General features: G+C 43.1%; 2 protein-coding genes across 6 annotated transcripts in view; both read right to left on the bottom strand.

Moving 5' to 3' along the window:
* On the bottom strand, positions 1 to 9,753 carry LOC126987985 (nuclear pore complex protein Nup85-like). Its single transcript, XM_050845702.1, has 15 exons — positions 9,629 to 9,753; positions 8,171 to 8,276; positions 7,531 to 7,723; positions 7,258 to 7,421; positions 6,816 to 6,937; positions 6,162 to 6,287; positions 5,682 to 5,804; positions 5,141 to 5,359; positions 4,500 to 4,597; positions 3,856 to 4,073; positions 2,706 to 2,824; positions 1,956 to 2,055; positions 1,490 to 1,589; positions 1,047 to 1,166; positions 1 to 233 (listed from the first exon to the last, which is right to left on the bottom strand). The coding sequence occupies exons 1-15, from the start codon at positions 9,659 to 9,661 to the stop codon at positions 104 to 106; spliced, it is 1,971 nt and encodes a 656-aa protein (XP_050701659.1). The 5' UTR covers positions 9,662 to 9,753; the 3' UTR covers positions 1 to 103.
* A 2,575-nt stretch (positions 9,754 to 12,328) lies between these two features.
* LOC126987982 (exportin-7-like) overlaps positions 12,329 to 17,241 on the bottom strand; it is a 30,074-nt gene continuing 25,161 nt past the window's right edge. For 3 of the 5 annotated variants that reach the window (XM_050845685.1, XM_050845688.1, XM_050845687.1), the window contains 4 exons: positions 17,026 to 17,103; positions 16,072 to 16,247; positions 14,839 to 14,966; positions 12,329 to 14,006 (listed from right to left, as the gene is read on the bottom strand). In XM_050845685.1, coding sequence (XP_050701642.1) covers positions 13,901 to 14,006; positions 14,839 to 14,966; positions 16,072 to 16,247; positions 17,026 to 17,103 — 488 coding nt within the window. In that variant the 3' untranslated portion in view covers positions 12,329 to 13,900. Of the gene's footprint in view, positions 14,007 to 14,838; positions 14,967 to 16,071; positions 16,248 to 17,025; positions 17,104 to 17,156; positions 17,235 to 17,241 lie in introns of all 5 variants that reach the window. The other 2 variants (XM_050845686.1, XM_050845691.1) reach the window with 1 other exon arrangement.

Raw genomic sequence — 17,241 nt, 5'->3', positions numbered from 1 at the left:
TCTAAAAAATGTCTTTATTAAACATAAGCAAGCTTCACAAACAACATGAAAATACACAATTAGAAACCACTGTCATTGTTGTTATCTTAAATGATGTTACCACTTAGCTCTCAACCGTTCCTTCACAGATTATGGCTTGGGCCAGGTTGTGGGACAGGGCAAGCCGAATTTCTTTTTCCCTGTCTGAAAACGTGGCAAAAGCCGCTTCATTTTCCATTTTATCTTCCTTATCCCTGAAAAAAAGGGTGGATATAAGTATATTGAAGTTCACACTTTCCTTCACCACCAGCATGACTCTCAAGCAATGGTTTGGACTTCTGTGACGGCTAATTAGCTGACGGCTAATTAGACTGTCTAACCCTGATAAGACAGACTGGATCCTTGGAGACAAAGGCTGAACCCTATGATGTGTGTGTTGTTAGCCTTGATCTTCAGCCCTTGACTCACTAAAATCAAAACTATTTCTCTTGGTGAAACTTATCACAGTCCCAAATGTAAGATTTAAGTGCACATGGTCCCCCTGCCAAGTGCTAGGATACTAGGATACAAATACCTTACATGTCCGAGTCATAATGATATTGAAATTTCGCCTATACTCATTTGCAGTGAAATGTTGAAGTTCAAAGAACTCAAAGATCCACAGATAAGCCTAGAGCAGTGGCTCCCAACCAGGGGTCCATGGAACAATTTCAAGGGGTTCATATAGATTCTAATTATTTTTAAATTTATTATACTGGAATTAGGAGACATGCGACTCAGAATAAAATTCATACTACTGTACACAATCCTTTAAACTGAATGCTTAAATGCTAGAATTGCTCTACATTAGCTTACAGTACCAGGGGTGTCAAGCTCATGGCCCACCTGACAAATTTGGCCCTTGGGATGGTCGTGAGTGGCCCGCTCAACCTACTTCATTTTAGGGGTCAACAGGTAAAAAAGTGACTGGAAAAGGGGGAGCAGGACAAAAAAAGTTGGGAACCACTGCCCAAGAGGAAGAATCCTTCATCCTGTCAACATGCTGCTGCTGCAAAGGGTGAACTGACCTGGTGGTGTTACTGAGGGTGTCCAGGATGTACATGAGCTCGTAAGTCTGGTCTGAGGAGATGACAGGCTCCTTTGCCTTGAGGAGGGGGAGGGCATCCACCAACAACACTGGCCAGAAGCTGAAAACACATATTGGGTTGGGGCTGAGCATGAGAAACAAAAGCACATACTGTCAAAGGAATAGACCACACTAAATGTTCAAAAGTCATGATTAGCACCCAAATTACTCCACAGGTAGGTGTGTAATTAACAGCTGATATTTTTGCATGCATCTCTTCCTTCTACATTCTCCAGTATCCTGGCCACCAGGAAGCAAGTGCTTATCAAATTACTCCAAAACTGGGTGTGTAATTCTATAATAACTGATATTCTTTGCATCCGTCTCTTCCTTCTACATTCTTCAATATTCCGTCCAGCAGAAAACAAGCACTTATCAACTCACTACTCGGGAGCAAGTCTGGAAGAGATGAGTGACACGAGGAGTGCTGCCGCCTCCTCATAACGGCCCTCTTGGTACATGACGTGGAATTCCCGGTACTTCCCTGCAACACAAAGCAAGTTACCAGTGAGGGGGATGAAACTCCCAAAGGTTTAGCACTCCATTCCCAAATAAAAGGGAATAACATATAAACAGCTGTATCTTTATGACTCATACTGTAACTTGAATAACAGTGTGAAAGTTAGACAACTCTTCAGCATCCTGTCAGAGGGGAAAAACAATAAAAGCAGATAAAACTTACAGCAATATACTTCTGCATTACTATCACATGACTAATACTGACATCAACAGTGCTCCTCTAACAGACAGACAACTCTTCAGCATACAGTTAAGAAGCAAAAAAGTATCAAGCTGGGTTTACTGGCAGAATATTAAACTTCAGACAACATATCTTTGTATCATTACCCACCTAGGAAAGTAAGTGTGTCAGAGAGCAGCATGGCAGGGCCCAGGTGGTCCAGCAGTGTGGATGACTCAAACTGCCCATCAGCAATGTATTTGTGAAGGATCTGTAATATTAAAGAAAAGAAATTCCTGGTTATTCCGTGAGGCTTGGAGCACCAAATTATACATGAAGAGTCAGGGATGAAAAGAAGGGTGTCTGGGAATTATCAGGAAAGTAGGGGTGCCATGTTTAACCCGGTAGCAGCGACGGGCCAAATTTGTGGCTTTACCGTGTAGCAGCGACAGGCCAAATTTGTGCCATGATTTAAACCCCCCAAAATAGATGATACATAAACTGATCACAAATGCTTTGATATATATTATGAAATGGTTTGTGTGAGTGATGATTTTTTCTCATTTTTCTCGCTTAGAGGGACCATTAAGAAACATCCCCGCTGCTACCGGGTTAAGAGAAAAATTGGAAGGTGTAGAAAATAAAAACATATATTCTATACAACACGTAAATATATAATGAAGGAAGGAACGTGAGAGGAGCTGTGGATATAGAGGTAGGAGGAAGGAGACCAGCTGGAAGACCAAAGAAGACCTGGAGATGATGTAGATAAGAAGGCATGAGAAGAATGAACAAGGAGGAGGGAGCATATGATCGTCAAGAATGGGAGAGACTCATGACCCATCCAACCCCATAAAGGAAAATAAGGATGTTAAACGAAAAGCAGAGTATGAAAGAAGGAACTGTGAAAGACCAACCTACCTGGTGAGCGAGGTGTGAAGTGAAGGCTGCATCTTTTGACCGCACCCCCCACCAGATGGCAGCCCCAAGGCGTCCCTGAGAGAGTGCCTGGCGTCCCATCACACGACACACACTGACAACTGAACCAAAACAAGGCACACACAATATAAGTATCACCGAACAGAGACCTCGATAATTTCCAGCTGGTAACGAGAAATGGAATATAAAAGAAAGTTGGAAAGTTTCGTTTAGTCAGCGCAACATCTGTGGTCATATGTCGGAGAGAGACAGAAGGGGAAGGAATTATACGAGAAGGGAACAGATCCCAGGAGATGGTACCCATTCACTGCTGGGTGGACAGGGGCGTAGGGTATCGGAAAAGTCGCCCAAATTTTTCCACTCCGCCTGGGAATCGAACCCAGGCTCTCTTGGTTGTGAGCTGAGTATGTTAACCACTGCACCATGAAGCCCCCAAATGGAATATGAAGTTAAATCCAACGAACAGTAAAAGAATGATTATCAGTCTCGCTCCCTCACAAATGTTGATGGTACACTGATTCTGGATAATTCAGCATTATATGTATCTAAGGACATGGTGATTCTTGGTGTCATTTTAGATTCAGAGTTAACGTGTGGCGATGACAATGAGTGCAGCCTAGGATAGATATGCCTTTTCAATCTACCTACAAACAGGATCATAATACCTTAAAGAGAAGGAGTACAGCTTTGTTTGAGTGGCAGGTGTGTGTAATGTTATTTGTGGCCAATAGCCCCAACATGATACACCCGCTACTTACTGGGACACACAGGTATTCCATCGCCATTATCATTTTTAAGATACTTCACAAGCATCTGCTACAGTAGGCTCTTAAATAGTGTGACATTTTTATGGATACACAAGCTTGTACCATGTGAATTTGTGATATTGGCTAATCATTACATATACTCTATGGGCCATACTACTTGATTTTCACTGGGTTTCACATTAAATTTCATTCACTTCAGTGGAACTTGTGTTATCAGAGACCTGTTCACCCTTTGATCATTTTTATGGAATATTTTGAGCTTGAACTTGTGAACCTGGCTATTGATGTCCTGCTATTCAGGAGCCTACTGTGTAAACTGCCTAACCTAACAGGCGAGTGCCATGTCTTAGGTCACCACTACTTACCTACTCCATCAAACTCCCTTTCACTGGCCATTTGGATGATTTTCTGGGCACGCGCATCACTTGTGACGGGGAGTCTCTGAAGCACCTCCTGGGCCATGGCCACACCCCGGGGGCCACAGTAGTCCAGGTAGAGGAGGCTCACCTGCCACAAGCTGGAGTGGCTGGCTAGCAGCTCAGCATAATCCAGAAGCAGTGCTTCCCTCAGTGGCGGCAGGACCCTGTGTGGAGGAACAGGCTCCAGTCACTGCACTAACTTATGTTCCTTGCTTGTATAACACTGACATCAATGGAGAATCTACAACAGGCATTCTTATAAACAATCCTGTACCAAACTGAAATTTGAGGAACAAAATAATAAAGATAAGCTAGTGGCAATCCTATCATCAATATTAGTATGCTGCTGTTGTGCTCCTTGAATAGGGAAGAGGGACACATTCACTCCTCTCTTGGCCATCCCCTTAGGAAGAGTTTCGGGCAGGAACAGTGCATCAGAGCTACAGATAGAAATGGTGAAAGTTGGGAAAATAGAAAAAGCATAGTGGACAGATGGTTAGGGAGACAAGTCAAATTCAGGAAGGGAGGAGGCAACTCTGAATCTACACCTGTCTGTCCCCTCTGATGCCTGTTCCTTCTGGGTGACTCACTGTTGCTTTCCTTTGTGCTGCATGGTGTGGCACAGAAGGTCTGTGAGGTGTGTGGTGAACCAGGGGTTATCCATCACCTGTTGGCACTCTTTGATCACCTGTGCAACAAGACTCGTGTTAACAACTCAATAAACGATGTGTGGATGATGACAGATGCCAGCAATGCCATTAATTCTTCATTTCACATACACCCCCACCCACACACAAAACAACATGCCCAATCAAATACAGGGGATGAGTATTGGAGAGACTGAGTCAGTAGGCAAGGGGCTGAATGAGCTGAGTGGCAGAACAGGGAAAGTTCGAGATGCTTCTGCCATGGTCACCACCTCAAGGGAAGTTCTCGTGAGGAAACAGGGCATCAGAGATATAATAGAGAGGGGCAAGTGTAGTGTGGAGATGGGTACAGGAAATATGCCACATTTCATTTTCAGCATGTGATGTGGAGAAAGGATCAATTTCTCCGTTGTGTCAGCATTACATGTTGCTATGATGGCCTCAATTTCAATATAAAGTTCAGCCCCTTAAAAGCAGCGTCCACATAATAGTTGACCTGTGAACTTAACTGCCCTATTATAACTTTAGACTATTACTGGGTCCATCAGGCAGGAATGACAGCATAAACACTGCCTGGTGCTAACCTGGTAAATGTCTGCCTCCATGGCTGCCAGCAGAACATGGTCCAGGGCTGTGATGACCTGCTGGTCCTGCATGCGTACTATGGCATCCTGGCTGGCGTTGGAGAGGTGGAACAGCTTGACAGTGGGCTTGGTGAAGAGCAGCGTGGACACCATCAGGTGGTACCATGTCTCCATGAGGTTTATCTGCTTGGTCAGTATTTCTGGGTCTCCGCACAGGATCTGCCGAGTAGAGATGAAGTAGAGTAGGAAGATTAGCAAGGAGACTGAGTATATCAAAAGGTTACTGACAGCTGGCTGGAGTCAGTGACTGCTAAGTATATCCATTCAAAATAAAAACTAAAACTAGATGTCTTCAGTGCATTTGATCCAGTAAACTTTGGATAAATGAACAGTATATAGCTATTCTACTATGTCATAAAAAGTCCACTAATCTGCCATACAACAAACTTATGGTTGCCAATTGTAAATTAATGCAGTACTTTTGGACACGACTAAAATGAGAAATGCAATTATCACGATAAGTTTGTAAGTCCTAGGATACCTTGCAGATGACCCGCAGGTGGTGGGAGCTGGCAAAGTGACCTTCTTCCAGGCGACGCTCACACTCACTCTGCCAGTGTTGCCACCGCACCTCAAAGTCTCCCACAGACACTCCCCCGTAGGCCTGGTGGTGGGGAGACACAGTGTCAGGAAAGGAGGCACTGACAGTGCTGGGGTCTGTCGTAGTGGCATGCGTGAATGTGAAACTGCTTTCTGTCCTTATATCAGACCCACACTCAACAGTTTTGCTCCTCAGTTTTACGCCATACTCATGGCCCCATACTAACCAGTCCACACTTGTACTTAGTGCTTGCTTAGTTTGGTTCTCATCCCTTCAAACTCATTACATCCGGCTCTGGCTGGAGTGCCAAGTATACATGACAAATCCCTTAATTTTCCCTGACATTCTCTTAGACTTAGGAATATCTTATCTTCCTTCCCTCTGTTCTATGCAAATGAAAAAATCTGCCCCCTCACTCACCTGGAAAGTTGGCATCTTCCTGAGCAGTTCATCAATGGAGAGGAAAGGGTCTGTGTCGGCACTTGGGTGGTTGGACAGCATGAGCCGGGCATCATCCAGCCTCCCCTGCAGCACTGAGCCATAGACCTGAAAAGCAGGACAACTCTATTATATCTATGCTTATCCTATGTCTTTGGATTATGTGTCCAGCATACTTCTCTACCTTCCCTCCTTGTGACTGCCCCCTAAAGGGCCTGGGGCCTTGGCATCTCTCTACACTACACTTTTCCCTTACAGCACTGATCCATCAACTTGAAAAGCAGGAGACAACTCTATTACATTTATGCTTAAATCATGAATTTAAAGTCAGTGACAAACATACTTTACCGACATTACCGTACTTTTTCAGTTTTAATACAAACTGCCATGAATCAATTAATACTGGCATATGCTTAGGAATGTGTTGCCTCACCCACCCTATGACACTATCCCCATGGATCCCTTCAAGCAAGCCTCCGTGCAGGCCCCCTTTACTCAAAATTGGGGTTGTACGCATTGGACACCATGGACCATACCAACCCTGTGACACTAAACACATTTGGACAGGAATGGCCATAGAAAACTGCACAGGTTAAAGGGACCACAGAGAACAAGAAATACTGCTGGAGCGCTCACAGCTTGCCAGTAGTCTGGGTGCAGGTGTGGGCGGTCACTCTCCAGCACCACCTGCTTCTTCCTCTCGTGTTGGGGGAAGTGCATCTGGATCCACTTCACCAGATGGTTCAACAGATGGCCTCCTGGAAATGTGTGATATTGTCAGCCCTGACCAAACCATGTAGTAATATTAAACAAACTATCAGTGGCACACTGCAGCACCAACTGCTGTAAAATAAATGCTCCTGCCTTTAATGGTCTTGCCTATAACTAAAGGCTACATCTAAAAGACCTCAAGCATAAAGTTTAAGTATATGAAGAAGTGAAAGTCAACAGTGAAAAAAACTAAGATATAAAAAATATTCATTCAAGAAAACATTAACATGAGAAATTTATTCAAAGGATGACACCAGACCTGAGCACAACTATTTAACACTCAGCATCACCCCCTTTGTACTCTTACCCGGCACGGTGTCGATAAAAAGCAGCTCCACAAGGCTCAGAATAAGCTCCATCTTGTAGAGGATATCCTGCAGGGACATCAGGTCCTCCTGTGTCTCTGTCTCGTCTCCTCCCTCCCTCTGCTGCAGACTCTCTGTCTCCTGCTGACATGCCTGGATGATGGACCTGGAAGGCCAAGCATTGTTAGCCAGTTTCTTGAACAGACATGCTGCTCCTGCTCTTAATGATATTACATCTATTTCTATAACTACAAGCATAGCAAAAGATAACCCACCTGTACTCTCGACACTTTTTGACCAGCACAGTGTTGCGGCGGTCTGGCTCTGCCTCAGATATGGCTGTCTGTAGTGAAAGAAATGTTCCCACGGACTCGTTGACAAGTTTCCTTGCCTGTCGCCCCCACAGCCAGGAGGACAGCTGCAGCTGGTACAGCTTTACTGGCTCGCCTTGTGTTTGAGATCCAGAAGCTGTGGGGAGAATTGAGTGTTATTATTACACATCTAATAACTATATGTACTTAGCTCTCACATACATCACAGCTCTAAGGAGAAACAAAAAGATATAGAGTCTGCTATGTATTGTTCCTACAAGGAGCTGTGCAGATGCCAAAAATGGAGGTTCAAATTCAACGTATGAGATCTCTTGATACTGCAAATCCTACAATGCCTTGGCCACCTCCTTCAGGTGAGTTCCCAGAGGAAGCAGGCCTTCAAAGCTATATACAGACATATCCTACTTATCATGCTCCTTACTGTACTCTGTCATGTACAAAAATTATTTAGTATAATCTGACTTACAAATTTTATATTTTACAACTTTTACAGGGTGGCAAGGCATATGACCCAACAGACTGACTGATTGAATTGCAATATGGAAGTAACAATGCTAATAAAGAAAAAAGTATGTTTTCTTACCAGTGTCCTGGCTGGTGTGCTCTGGTTGTAGGGGGAAGAGTGTGAAGGAGCCAAGGCCCGACATGATCCCACACATTCTCCCTTCCATCACATTGTCCTCAACAGCCTGAGGTCCAGAGGGATAAGGGAAGAGGAAAGGAAATCAAAACACAAATGGAAATGGTGATAAAAGCAGAGACATGTCAAGAAAAAGGCACTGTAGAATTGAAAAAGAAAAAAAAAAAAAAAGTAAGTCAGGTTTGTGTACGATTTTGAAATGACAGTCTTGAACTCAGGGCATTCAAGTATCTAGGTCTTGTCATGTGTTGTCGAGTGTTAAGGGTTCTTTATCGATACAGTTAACATAGTCGTCCACTGTTACTACAGGAGATTAAATTGTAGAGCACGTTTTTACATTTATACCATAAAATATCTTATAACAAAGAACCAAATCAGGGAGCAGTAAACAGTTTTTTTCTTTTTCTTTTTTTTACATCGGTAAATCTTAAGAATAGCGGCTCCTAGCGGGTGCGCATTTAGGGCACGGTGTGGTGATAATTACAACATTTCTTGCATGTACGACGGGGTTTTGACAAGGGGACAGGCGTGTTTATGTCACTAGGGGTGTATTTTTCCGTGCTGGCCTCACGATTTCTTCCAAGTCGATGGGCGATGAGACTGCGAGTTCCAGGGTGAAGAAAGGGAAGAGCCCGCGCGGAAAAATACACCCTTTGTGCAACGTTGCCTCTTATGTTTGCTGCTTTCATCACCCAAATAACTACCTTTATATATGATTATTGTGACATAAACACGCCTGTCTGCTTGTCAAAACCCCGTCGTACGTGCTAGAAATGTTGTAATTACCACCACACCGTGCCCTAAACGCGCACCCGATAGGAGCCGCTATTCCTAAGATTTACCTTTACATCTTCTCCTTTGGCGCCTGTAAGCTTGTTTTGGAGGGGCCTGATGGTATGGCCCAGCCCGTTGTTATAGTGTTATACACTTCACATGACACCGCCTAAGAAACAAACAGCATCCAATCCACTTCTCGCCTGTGAAATCCTCACAGTCGTAACACAGAGCCATCACGCCCCTGCCCGGCCAGCCACGTCGACGCAGCAGTTTCCATGTGGAGCTAAACGCGTCACACATCCACTCTGCACCACGACTCACTGCCACTACAGAGTGAATTGTGTGTAATTCCGGATATATGCCATGGTTTTCCCATCAGGACAAAAAATCGAGAAATAAGCTAATGGGGCTGATAATCCATAAAATATACCTCACACGTCCTAAAACAACCCTGCGGACCTTCCCTCCATGCCCGGCGCCAACCGCTCATTCCCTTTCTTTTCCCCTTACAGCCCATTCTGAGCCTTCATACCCTCCCCTAATATTCCTCACACCGCCAAGATTAATTATCATACCCCTAAGGGCGAGGTGGCGCCATTAACCGGCTAAAATCGCCATAATTACCCAAGTCTGCGCGGTCTCGTTTGAAGGATCCATGTTGTTGTTGTGTCTGGATCGTTCTTGATCTTGATGTCACACGTGACTTCGGATTTCTCCTCCCATGTCAGTCAGGTCTTTGTAACGGCTCAGTGGAGTCACTTGGCATGCTCCTCCCTTCTCCTTTGTTGTTTACTTGCAACAATAAACTATCAATCTATCAGTCACTTTTGTAACACAGTGACCGTTCTCGAGCACAACTTTGGCCACACGGACTCCAGCTTCCTGCTGGCACTGGGGCTCCGAAACTCCCCACACATGCTTGCATCTTGATCTCCAGAGGAAGGACCTCAGGACAAAGAAAAGAATGGAGACTCCTAAAAGCAAGAAGAGGAAGATCGGGGAGGATGAGGAGGACTACCAACCTGGAGGCTTCTAAGATGCAAAACCTTGCAAGAAAGAGTGAGGTGGCGCCTCATGACACCCACACCTCCCAGGGTATAATATGCCTTGCAAAAGGACGGGACAAGGTGCTAAGCATATCAGGTAATTGCATCTTATATACATATATCATATAAAAAAAAACAGCTGTAATACCTGCACATTTACATCACTATATTTTGTGAAATGAAACTTTGTGGCGATCGATTTCTCGAAATAAAAAAAATTCGCATGAATGTTGTATCTACTTCAAGACCTGTGCAGCTATTACCAAATGCAGTTTTATATTCAAACGAATAAGATAAGGATCAAAGACTGTAGGCTGGATTACTGTCTAGATAGATATATAGATATATTATGAAAAAAAAAAAAGGTCATTTCATAAAACGTGAAAAAAATATTTATTATACTGATATTAAAATTTCCTACCTTCCAAATGCAGTACAGATGTAACTTCAAAATATAATTAACATAAAAAAATGACCCGATTGTGGCACAGGTGAATTTTATTTTGAGTGGCTGTTGTTATATCTTACTACTTGTTTGTTCAGCTAGAAGGCTTTCTTGATGGAGCCTGCTGGAAGGCCTCTGTCCGTTAATGGTACAGACAAGTGTTTCATAGCGGTGCCGTCTTGCTTGGCTCATACTGCTCTCAAGGGAATTCTACTAGTCTGGGTTGATAGTGGTCATCAGTACAGCATGTGGGTATTCTTAGGCCACTCGGCAATGGCTGGATATTGTCAGCTTGTAGCAGTGAGTGGGAGTTGAACTGAGGTCCTCCAGGACACCATGCTTGAATGGTGACCACTCAGCCACCACCTCCCCAATGAACACATCAGTAAATGTGAAGACCAAAGGTGGTGAAACCCTTGAAGAGCTGGGAGCATACAGTGTAGGAGCAGGCCGTTATAGAAATGATGAATGACAATGATGATTAGGAAAGGACATAATAAACTGGAGCTGAAGCCTATATTGTTCATAACCATAGTCTGACCTTCCAAATACTCAATTTTTTTTATTGAAGCATAAATGTACTTGCACTTGAAAGTGGGGACCTCTATGGCAGGTGCATTTTCCCTTGATAAAATAAATCAAGTACTATAAGTTGTGATATATCATTGCATTGGTAACAGTGCCATAATCAATGTGTGAGTGTGGTGTGACCATGAGAGAATGGACCGTATTGGCTATACAGGCAGCGCCACACGTGGCCACTCAGTGAACTGTCAAAGTAGTACTTTCCATAGAACTCAAGTTATGTACTAGTGTGTCTGAGGCTGCCTCCAGGATACAAGGCCTTGGCGCTGCCACCGCTCCAAGCCAACGACTGCACACACTTTACTCCTACCCGATTTCCTGACTACTATTTGACATGGAGAAAAACTGAAATCGGGTAGGAGTGAAGTGTGTGCAATTATCGTCTTGGGGCGACGGTGCCATCATGGCCGTGTACCGTGAGACAGCCTCAGACGCACTCTAGTCTATAACTTGAACTCTATGGAAAATACAGCTTAGAGTTGAGTGGCCACATGTGGCGCTGCCAATATGGTCCATTAAGTGAATGATACTTCAGATTATTACTTTGGTGTGATTTCCTTTCTGAAAGTTGATGAACTCTGGTTTTCAAGTGTAGCCTCTGTCCCCCTTGCCTCTGCATGAAACAACACTACAATGATGATAATACATTACCATCATCATTTTCACGGCAAGGTGGAGAGACTGAAAATGACAGAAAAATAGTAAACATTTCAAGTTTACTTGCTTCCTTATGAATTCTCTTAATATAAGAATTTACTTGAGTGTCTGGGTGCTGGACAGCAGTGAATAATAATGTTGTAATCCCCTCCTGATGCCTTTTTTGTGTTTTTTGCTTGAAATTGTCATCATAATGTAAACTGTCTTCAAATGATTTCCCGAGCAACTTTCTTGTCATTGAAAATATAGTTTCAATATCTTTTTATTGTGCCTCAATTCATGAGGAATTTGCCGGACTCCAAGACTACCATTACGATGACTCACATTTCAATACAATCACTGACGGACTGACTGCATGTGGGGAAGCTCTGTTCACTCCCTGACTGACTATGGAAGCATGGCTCACTGACCGACTACAGAGGTGTGGTTCACAGCACAATATAGTTGCTATTCTTGAGAGATCTTGAAAACACTATTTTCAACTATACAATACATACACAATAGCACCACCTATTATGAGCTGCCCAGGAAAAAACCTTGCATTTATGCCAGTGTACAACAATGTCTTTTCTTCATCACATAAACAGCAAACAATTTTTCCTATTTATTTAAACAATATGCTATTCCATCACAGAAACATTGTACAATTCTCTTTCTGTAAGTATGGATTGTGGCAGATTCATATTGGCTGAAAGTTTGTCCAGCAGCTCTCATGTTGAAAGACCTGTCATGATTCAACCTCTTCTGCTCATTGTAGATAACACTTGCATATCTGGTCCAGAAAGGTCAACAATGAGGTAAACACTAACTTGAAGAAAACAAAAAAAGAGAAATCTAGCATAATCTGTTCATTATTATATACATAACTGAAACTTTACAAAAAGCCAGAAAATTTTGGTGTTTCACAAGTGTTGAGGAGGTACGCTTGATGCCCTAGAGCCTGGCCACACCCTCGGCCAGGCACGCTGCAGCCCTTACTACTACACAGACAAACTAGGTGATAGGAGAGCACGAAGGCTGCCATTTGCCCCCAACTCTAAAGTAATGACTTGAAATAACCTGTGACTAAAGATAGTAATAATGAGTCAAAATTAATTGTTGGTTTTCTTGACCAACCACATGGGACCCAAGAATGCTCTGAGCAACTCCTCTGCTTCATGGAGACACTGGCACTGATGACTGATTTTATGAACTAAAATGAAATGAAACTTCCATTCAGCTAGCCTAAAAATTTGTGTAACCATGCAAGTTCACTTTTAATATTAGATTTTTTTTAACTTTAAATAGTAAAAAAACAAAATAAATGAATAAATAAGCTAAAATTAAAAGGCAACCTACAGCATCACTTTTGCTGAGTGATCACTGAAATTATAAGTGTGCCAACCAGTGCCCTGTTTCCACTGCCTCCCCGTGACGCCTGCACGCCCGTTACACACTGTGCTCAGTCCTCAAACTGGACACTGATGCCACCTGACAAGGCTCCCAGGGTAGTGGTATCTCAGTTACATAGCAACTGTAGCTCTTCTGTGGCCGTTCACTTCGTTATTTATGCTTCATTTCAGTGGTTGCCGGATGTAGCTGTGAGCTCTGAACTACAGGACACCACTAACTGCCCCTCCCCCCTAGATCACAAGGAACTGCACACAGGGAACCAGCAACACTCACATTGCTACACATACACCCACACTCACTACAATGGTATTTTCAGCCACATCAGTTCTTCCCACTGTAGTTTACTGAGGCACAATCTATTAGTGAAGATCAAACAGCAATGTGGCATCACCACACTACCATGGATATACAAGACCTCAGAGAGACTGTGATGAAGCTAGTACAAACAAAACCATGTAACACTACTAAAGTTCATTCAGGTCCCATTTGTCATTTCTGTACAAAAAGTAATTTTCTTTTGCAAAAACTGTCTAATTACAAAATATGGTTCAAAACGGGGTAGTCAAAAAGACTTCTTTAATGTAACTATGTCAACCACAGTAGAGCAAAGTGATTGCAATTTGAATCTGCCATAACATTAAGGGTAGCATTGGTCACTGTAGAACCGGCGAGGGTGGCGGTGGTTGCGGACAAGGAGTAGCAACGGCGACGGCTGGGGAGGTCCTGGCGGGGGTGAGGGTGGCTGGACAGACAGGCTTGCTGGTGTTGACGTCACGATGTCATCATTTCACTCCCTCCCCCGCCGCCGCTGCTGGTCACTGGTCCCTTCAGAGAGTCGTTGATGTCCCTCCGGAAAACAGATAGGTTTTGGGTGAATCTGAAAGTGAATATACCATGTGTTTAAACCATAAGTTGCTGGCTATCATGTGTTTTAAGATACCCTAAACTTAACCTAGCCTAACAAAGCCCCAAACAGTTACTACAGGTCTTGATTCAGAAAATTCATATATGCTTCCTTACTAATGAGACTTTCTATACAACAAAGTGAGGTTATTCTGTGTTGATTTATACCATATGGTGCTGGCCATCATGTGTTTGAAGATACCCTAACCTGACCAGCTGCTGGCTGTGGCTGGTCAGTCTTTGGACTGGCTCAAACAGCCAAGCAGGTTAGGCTAGTTATGATGATGGAATATGATGCAAGAATACTCCAACATGTGTTTCAAACTAATGTACAGAATACAGGGGTTTACACACACACACACACACACACACACACACACACACACACACACACACAAAAAAAAAAAAAAAAAAAAAAAAAAAAAAAAGACAGGTGTCTTCTGACATTATTGGGGTTTAGAGGGAAAAGACCTTCCCAAAATTTGTGAAAAATCTAAAATTAATGCCAGTACCCAGAGCATCTAACCCATCCCCAAAATATCCTCCAAATATATATGTCTGAGTATATTTTAGATATATGACGACGCTTTCAACATAACTCTTTTCTACTCAAAAGAAAAATCAAAGCAAGGGGCTCTTTCTTTGCATTCATAGAAAAAACTGCTGCAAAGATATGAGAAGCAAAAATAAAGCATGTCTATGTACATAATACACTGACAACACACGAGAGCTGAAACAAAGAGAGATCCCTAAATTAATGTGACAGTAGCACGGGCAGTATTGGCTGAAAGAGATGACGGCCTTACTTGTCTCTATTTTTGGTGAGAAGATTGGGCTCGATTCCTTCCATGAGGCTTTCAAACCACTGAGCCATCGCCCCCTGCTTGTCTGGTGCCTGCTGGCTGATGATTTGCTGTCTCAGTTGCCCAAAGTACTGATGGAAGAGGAGAAAAAGAAACCATCAGTCTGTGACACTTAACCCCTTGGATGTGGATTTCCTACAAGAAGACATCACCAAGCTACAGGAGTGGAACAAAAAGTGGCTGCTAAAATTCAATGAAGAAAAATAAAGTCATGGACCTTGGGAGGGGATATTGGAAACACTCCACTATCCACCACAGAGGCAAAGAAAGACATGGGAGTATATGTTACCAGGCTACCAGTGAAGGTGAAATCCGTGCCAATCGCAGCAGACGGGTTACAGGAGCATATTTTTTTCACTTGCTGATAGACACTGAATGATTTACAAGTTCTGGCAAATACAAGTTTAAGTGAAAATGGAAAAAATGTTGAATAAAACTGAAGTGACATGAGTAGAACAAAGAAGACAAGATAAGGACATCACAAAAGAGAACAAGTGAGTTTACTGTACAGGGCGGGGACAGAGTTAATTTGTAGCAGTATGATCAGGATTGGGAAAATACAGACGAAAGAAATTAGATGACGGAGATACCAAACAACTAAAAAGGTGGATTTCATTTCCCTCACAATGAAGTCACGGTAACACACCCATGTAATGAGGGGATGAAAAGGAATGATGGAAGCAGGCAAAATGGATGAGTCATATAGCTCAAACGAGAAGCACGGATATGGGTGTGAGGAGAAAAGACAAAATATAAAGAAAAAGAGACAAATGTATTCATCTAAAATATAAAAATGAAGTTATACACAATGGATAATATAAAAAAGGTCCAATGAGTAACAGAAAAATGGGCATGGAGAGAAATGAGGAGAAAATGAGCAAATGGGAAGTTGGAAAGTTTTGTTTAGTCGGTGCAACATCTGTGGTCATATGCCGGAGAGAGACAGAAGGGGAAGGAAGTATAGGAGAAGGGAACAGACCCCAGGAGACAGGACACAACCCCCGATTAATACCTGGTACCCATTCACTGCAGGGTGGACAGGGGCGTAAGGTATCGGAAAAGCCGCCCAAATTTTTCAACTCCGCCCGGGAATCGAACCCGGGCTCTCTCGGTTGTGAGCCGAATATGCTAACCACTGCACCACAAAGCCCCTCGAGCAAATGGGATCAACTTTACCTCGTTATTGAGTAGGATGAGCGGCAACAGAGGACGGGACATACTCCACTGGTTCCTGCAGTCCTCGAACATGATGGTGTTGAGGACCGTGGCCAACATCTGCTGCAGGATGGAGGGCTGGTGCTTCATCACCTTGACCAGGGCATCGTTCTCCAGGTCCACCGTGCCTTTTTTGCCTGCAACACACACACACACACACACACACACACACACACACACACACACACACATACAAATTATTAATATAGAAGTTCAATACAATATGCTAACCTTATTATTTATTTATGTATCACCTGTCTGAGCATTTTTACAGATAAGTCTAATTAAGATTACAACAGGGAAAGCAGTAGAGTAACTAACACATATCACCATTACTTCATGTGACTAACAGCAACAAAAAACTCATCTAGAAATCCTTGGATCACAGCACAATAACCTCTAATACTTTGGTCTTGGTGCTAATGATGACCATGATGGGGAGAATACGTATAGACAGAGGTGAGGATGAGGAAGTCCTCCTTTAGCCACCATCACCACCATAACCCTCACTCTCAGCATCACAGTCTCACCCATAATCACCACTACCATCGCTATTTACTCTACCCCACAGTAAAATGATGACACTGACATCTATATAAAGGGGAGACTATAAAAAGAAACACTGGGAAGTTAGAGTAAAACAATATTCATCTCTACACCCTGGAGCATGCCAGTTCTTATCATTCCCTCCAGGTCTACAAAGGGGGCACAAAGTAACACCACAAAAAGTTAATGGTAATCAACAAACAAGGAGCAACAACAAATGATATAAGAACTGCATATGGGAATAAACAAATGCAAATGAGCTGAATCCAAGGGGCAAGCAATTACCTTTTCTGACACAAACAAAACTAGCTGTTAGTCATGCCAAAGAATTAGGGGAGAGGCATTCATTAGAGTCAAAGTCTTACTCACTCTTGTGATGTAAGGTTTTGAAGAGGTATGTTACTATGTGGTCAAGGGTAGCACAGCAGCCTGTACACACCATCGTGTCTGCAACAGGACAGAGCAAACACATGCAACTCTTAGTCTAGATTGTCACTTACTTTTATGGTGTAAAAGTTTGTAAAGGTAAGTGACTACATGGTCCAAAGTTGCACAACAACCACTGCAGACCATTGTGTCTGAAAA

This window comes from Eriocheir sinensis, chromosome 67, assembly GCF_024679095.1.
Source record: "Eriocheir sinensis breed Jianghai 21 chromosome 67, ASM2467909v1, whole genome shotgun sequence".
Classification (NCBI taxonomy): Eukaryota; Metazoa; Arthropoda; class Malacostraca; order Decapoda; family Varunidae; genus Eriocheir; species Eriocheir sinensis.
The sequence above is the reverse complement of the archived record's forward strand: the minus strand, read 5'-3'. Positions and strand labels throughout refer to the sequence as shown.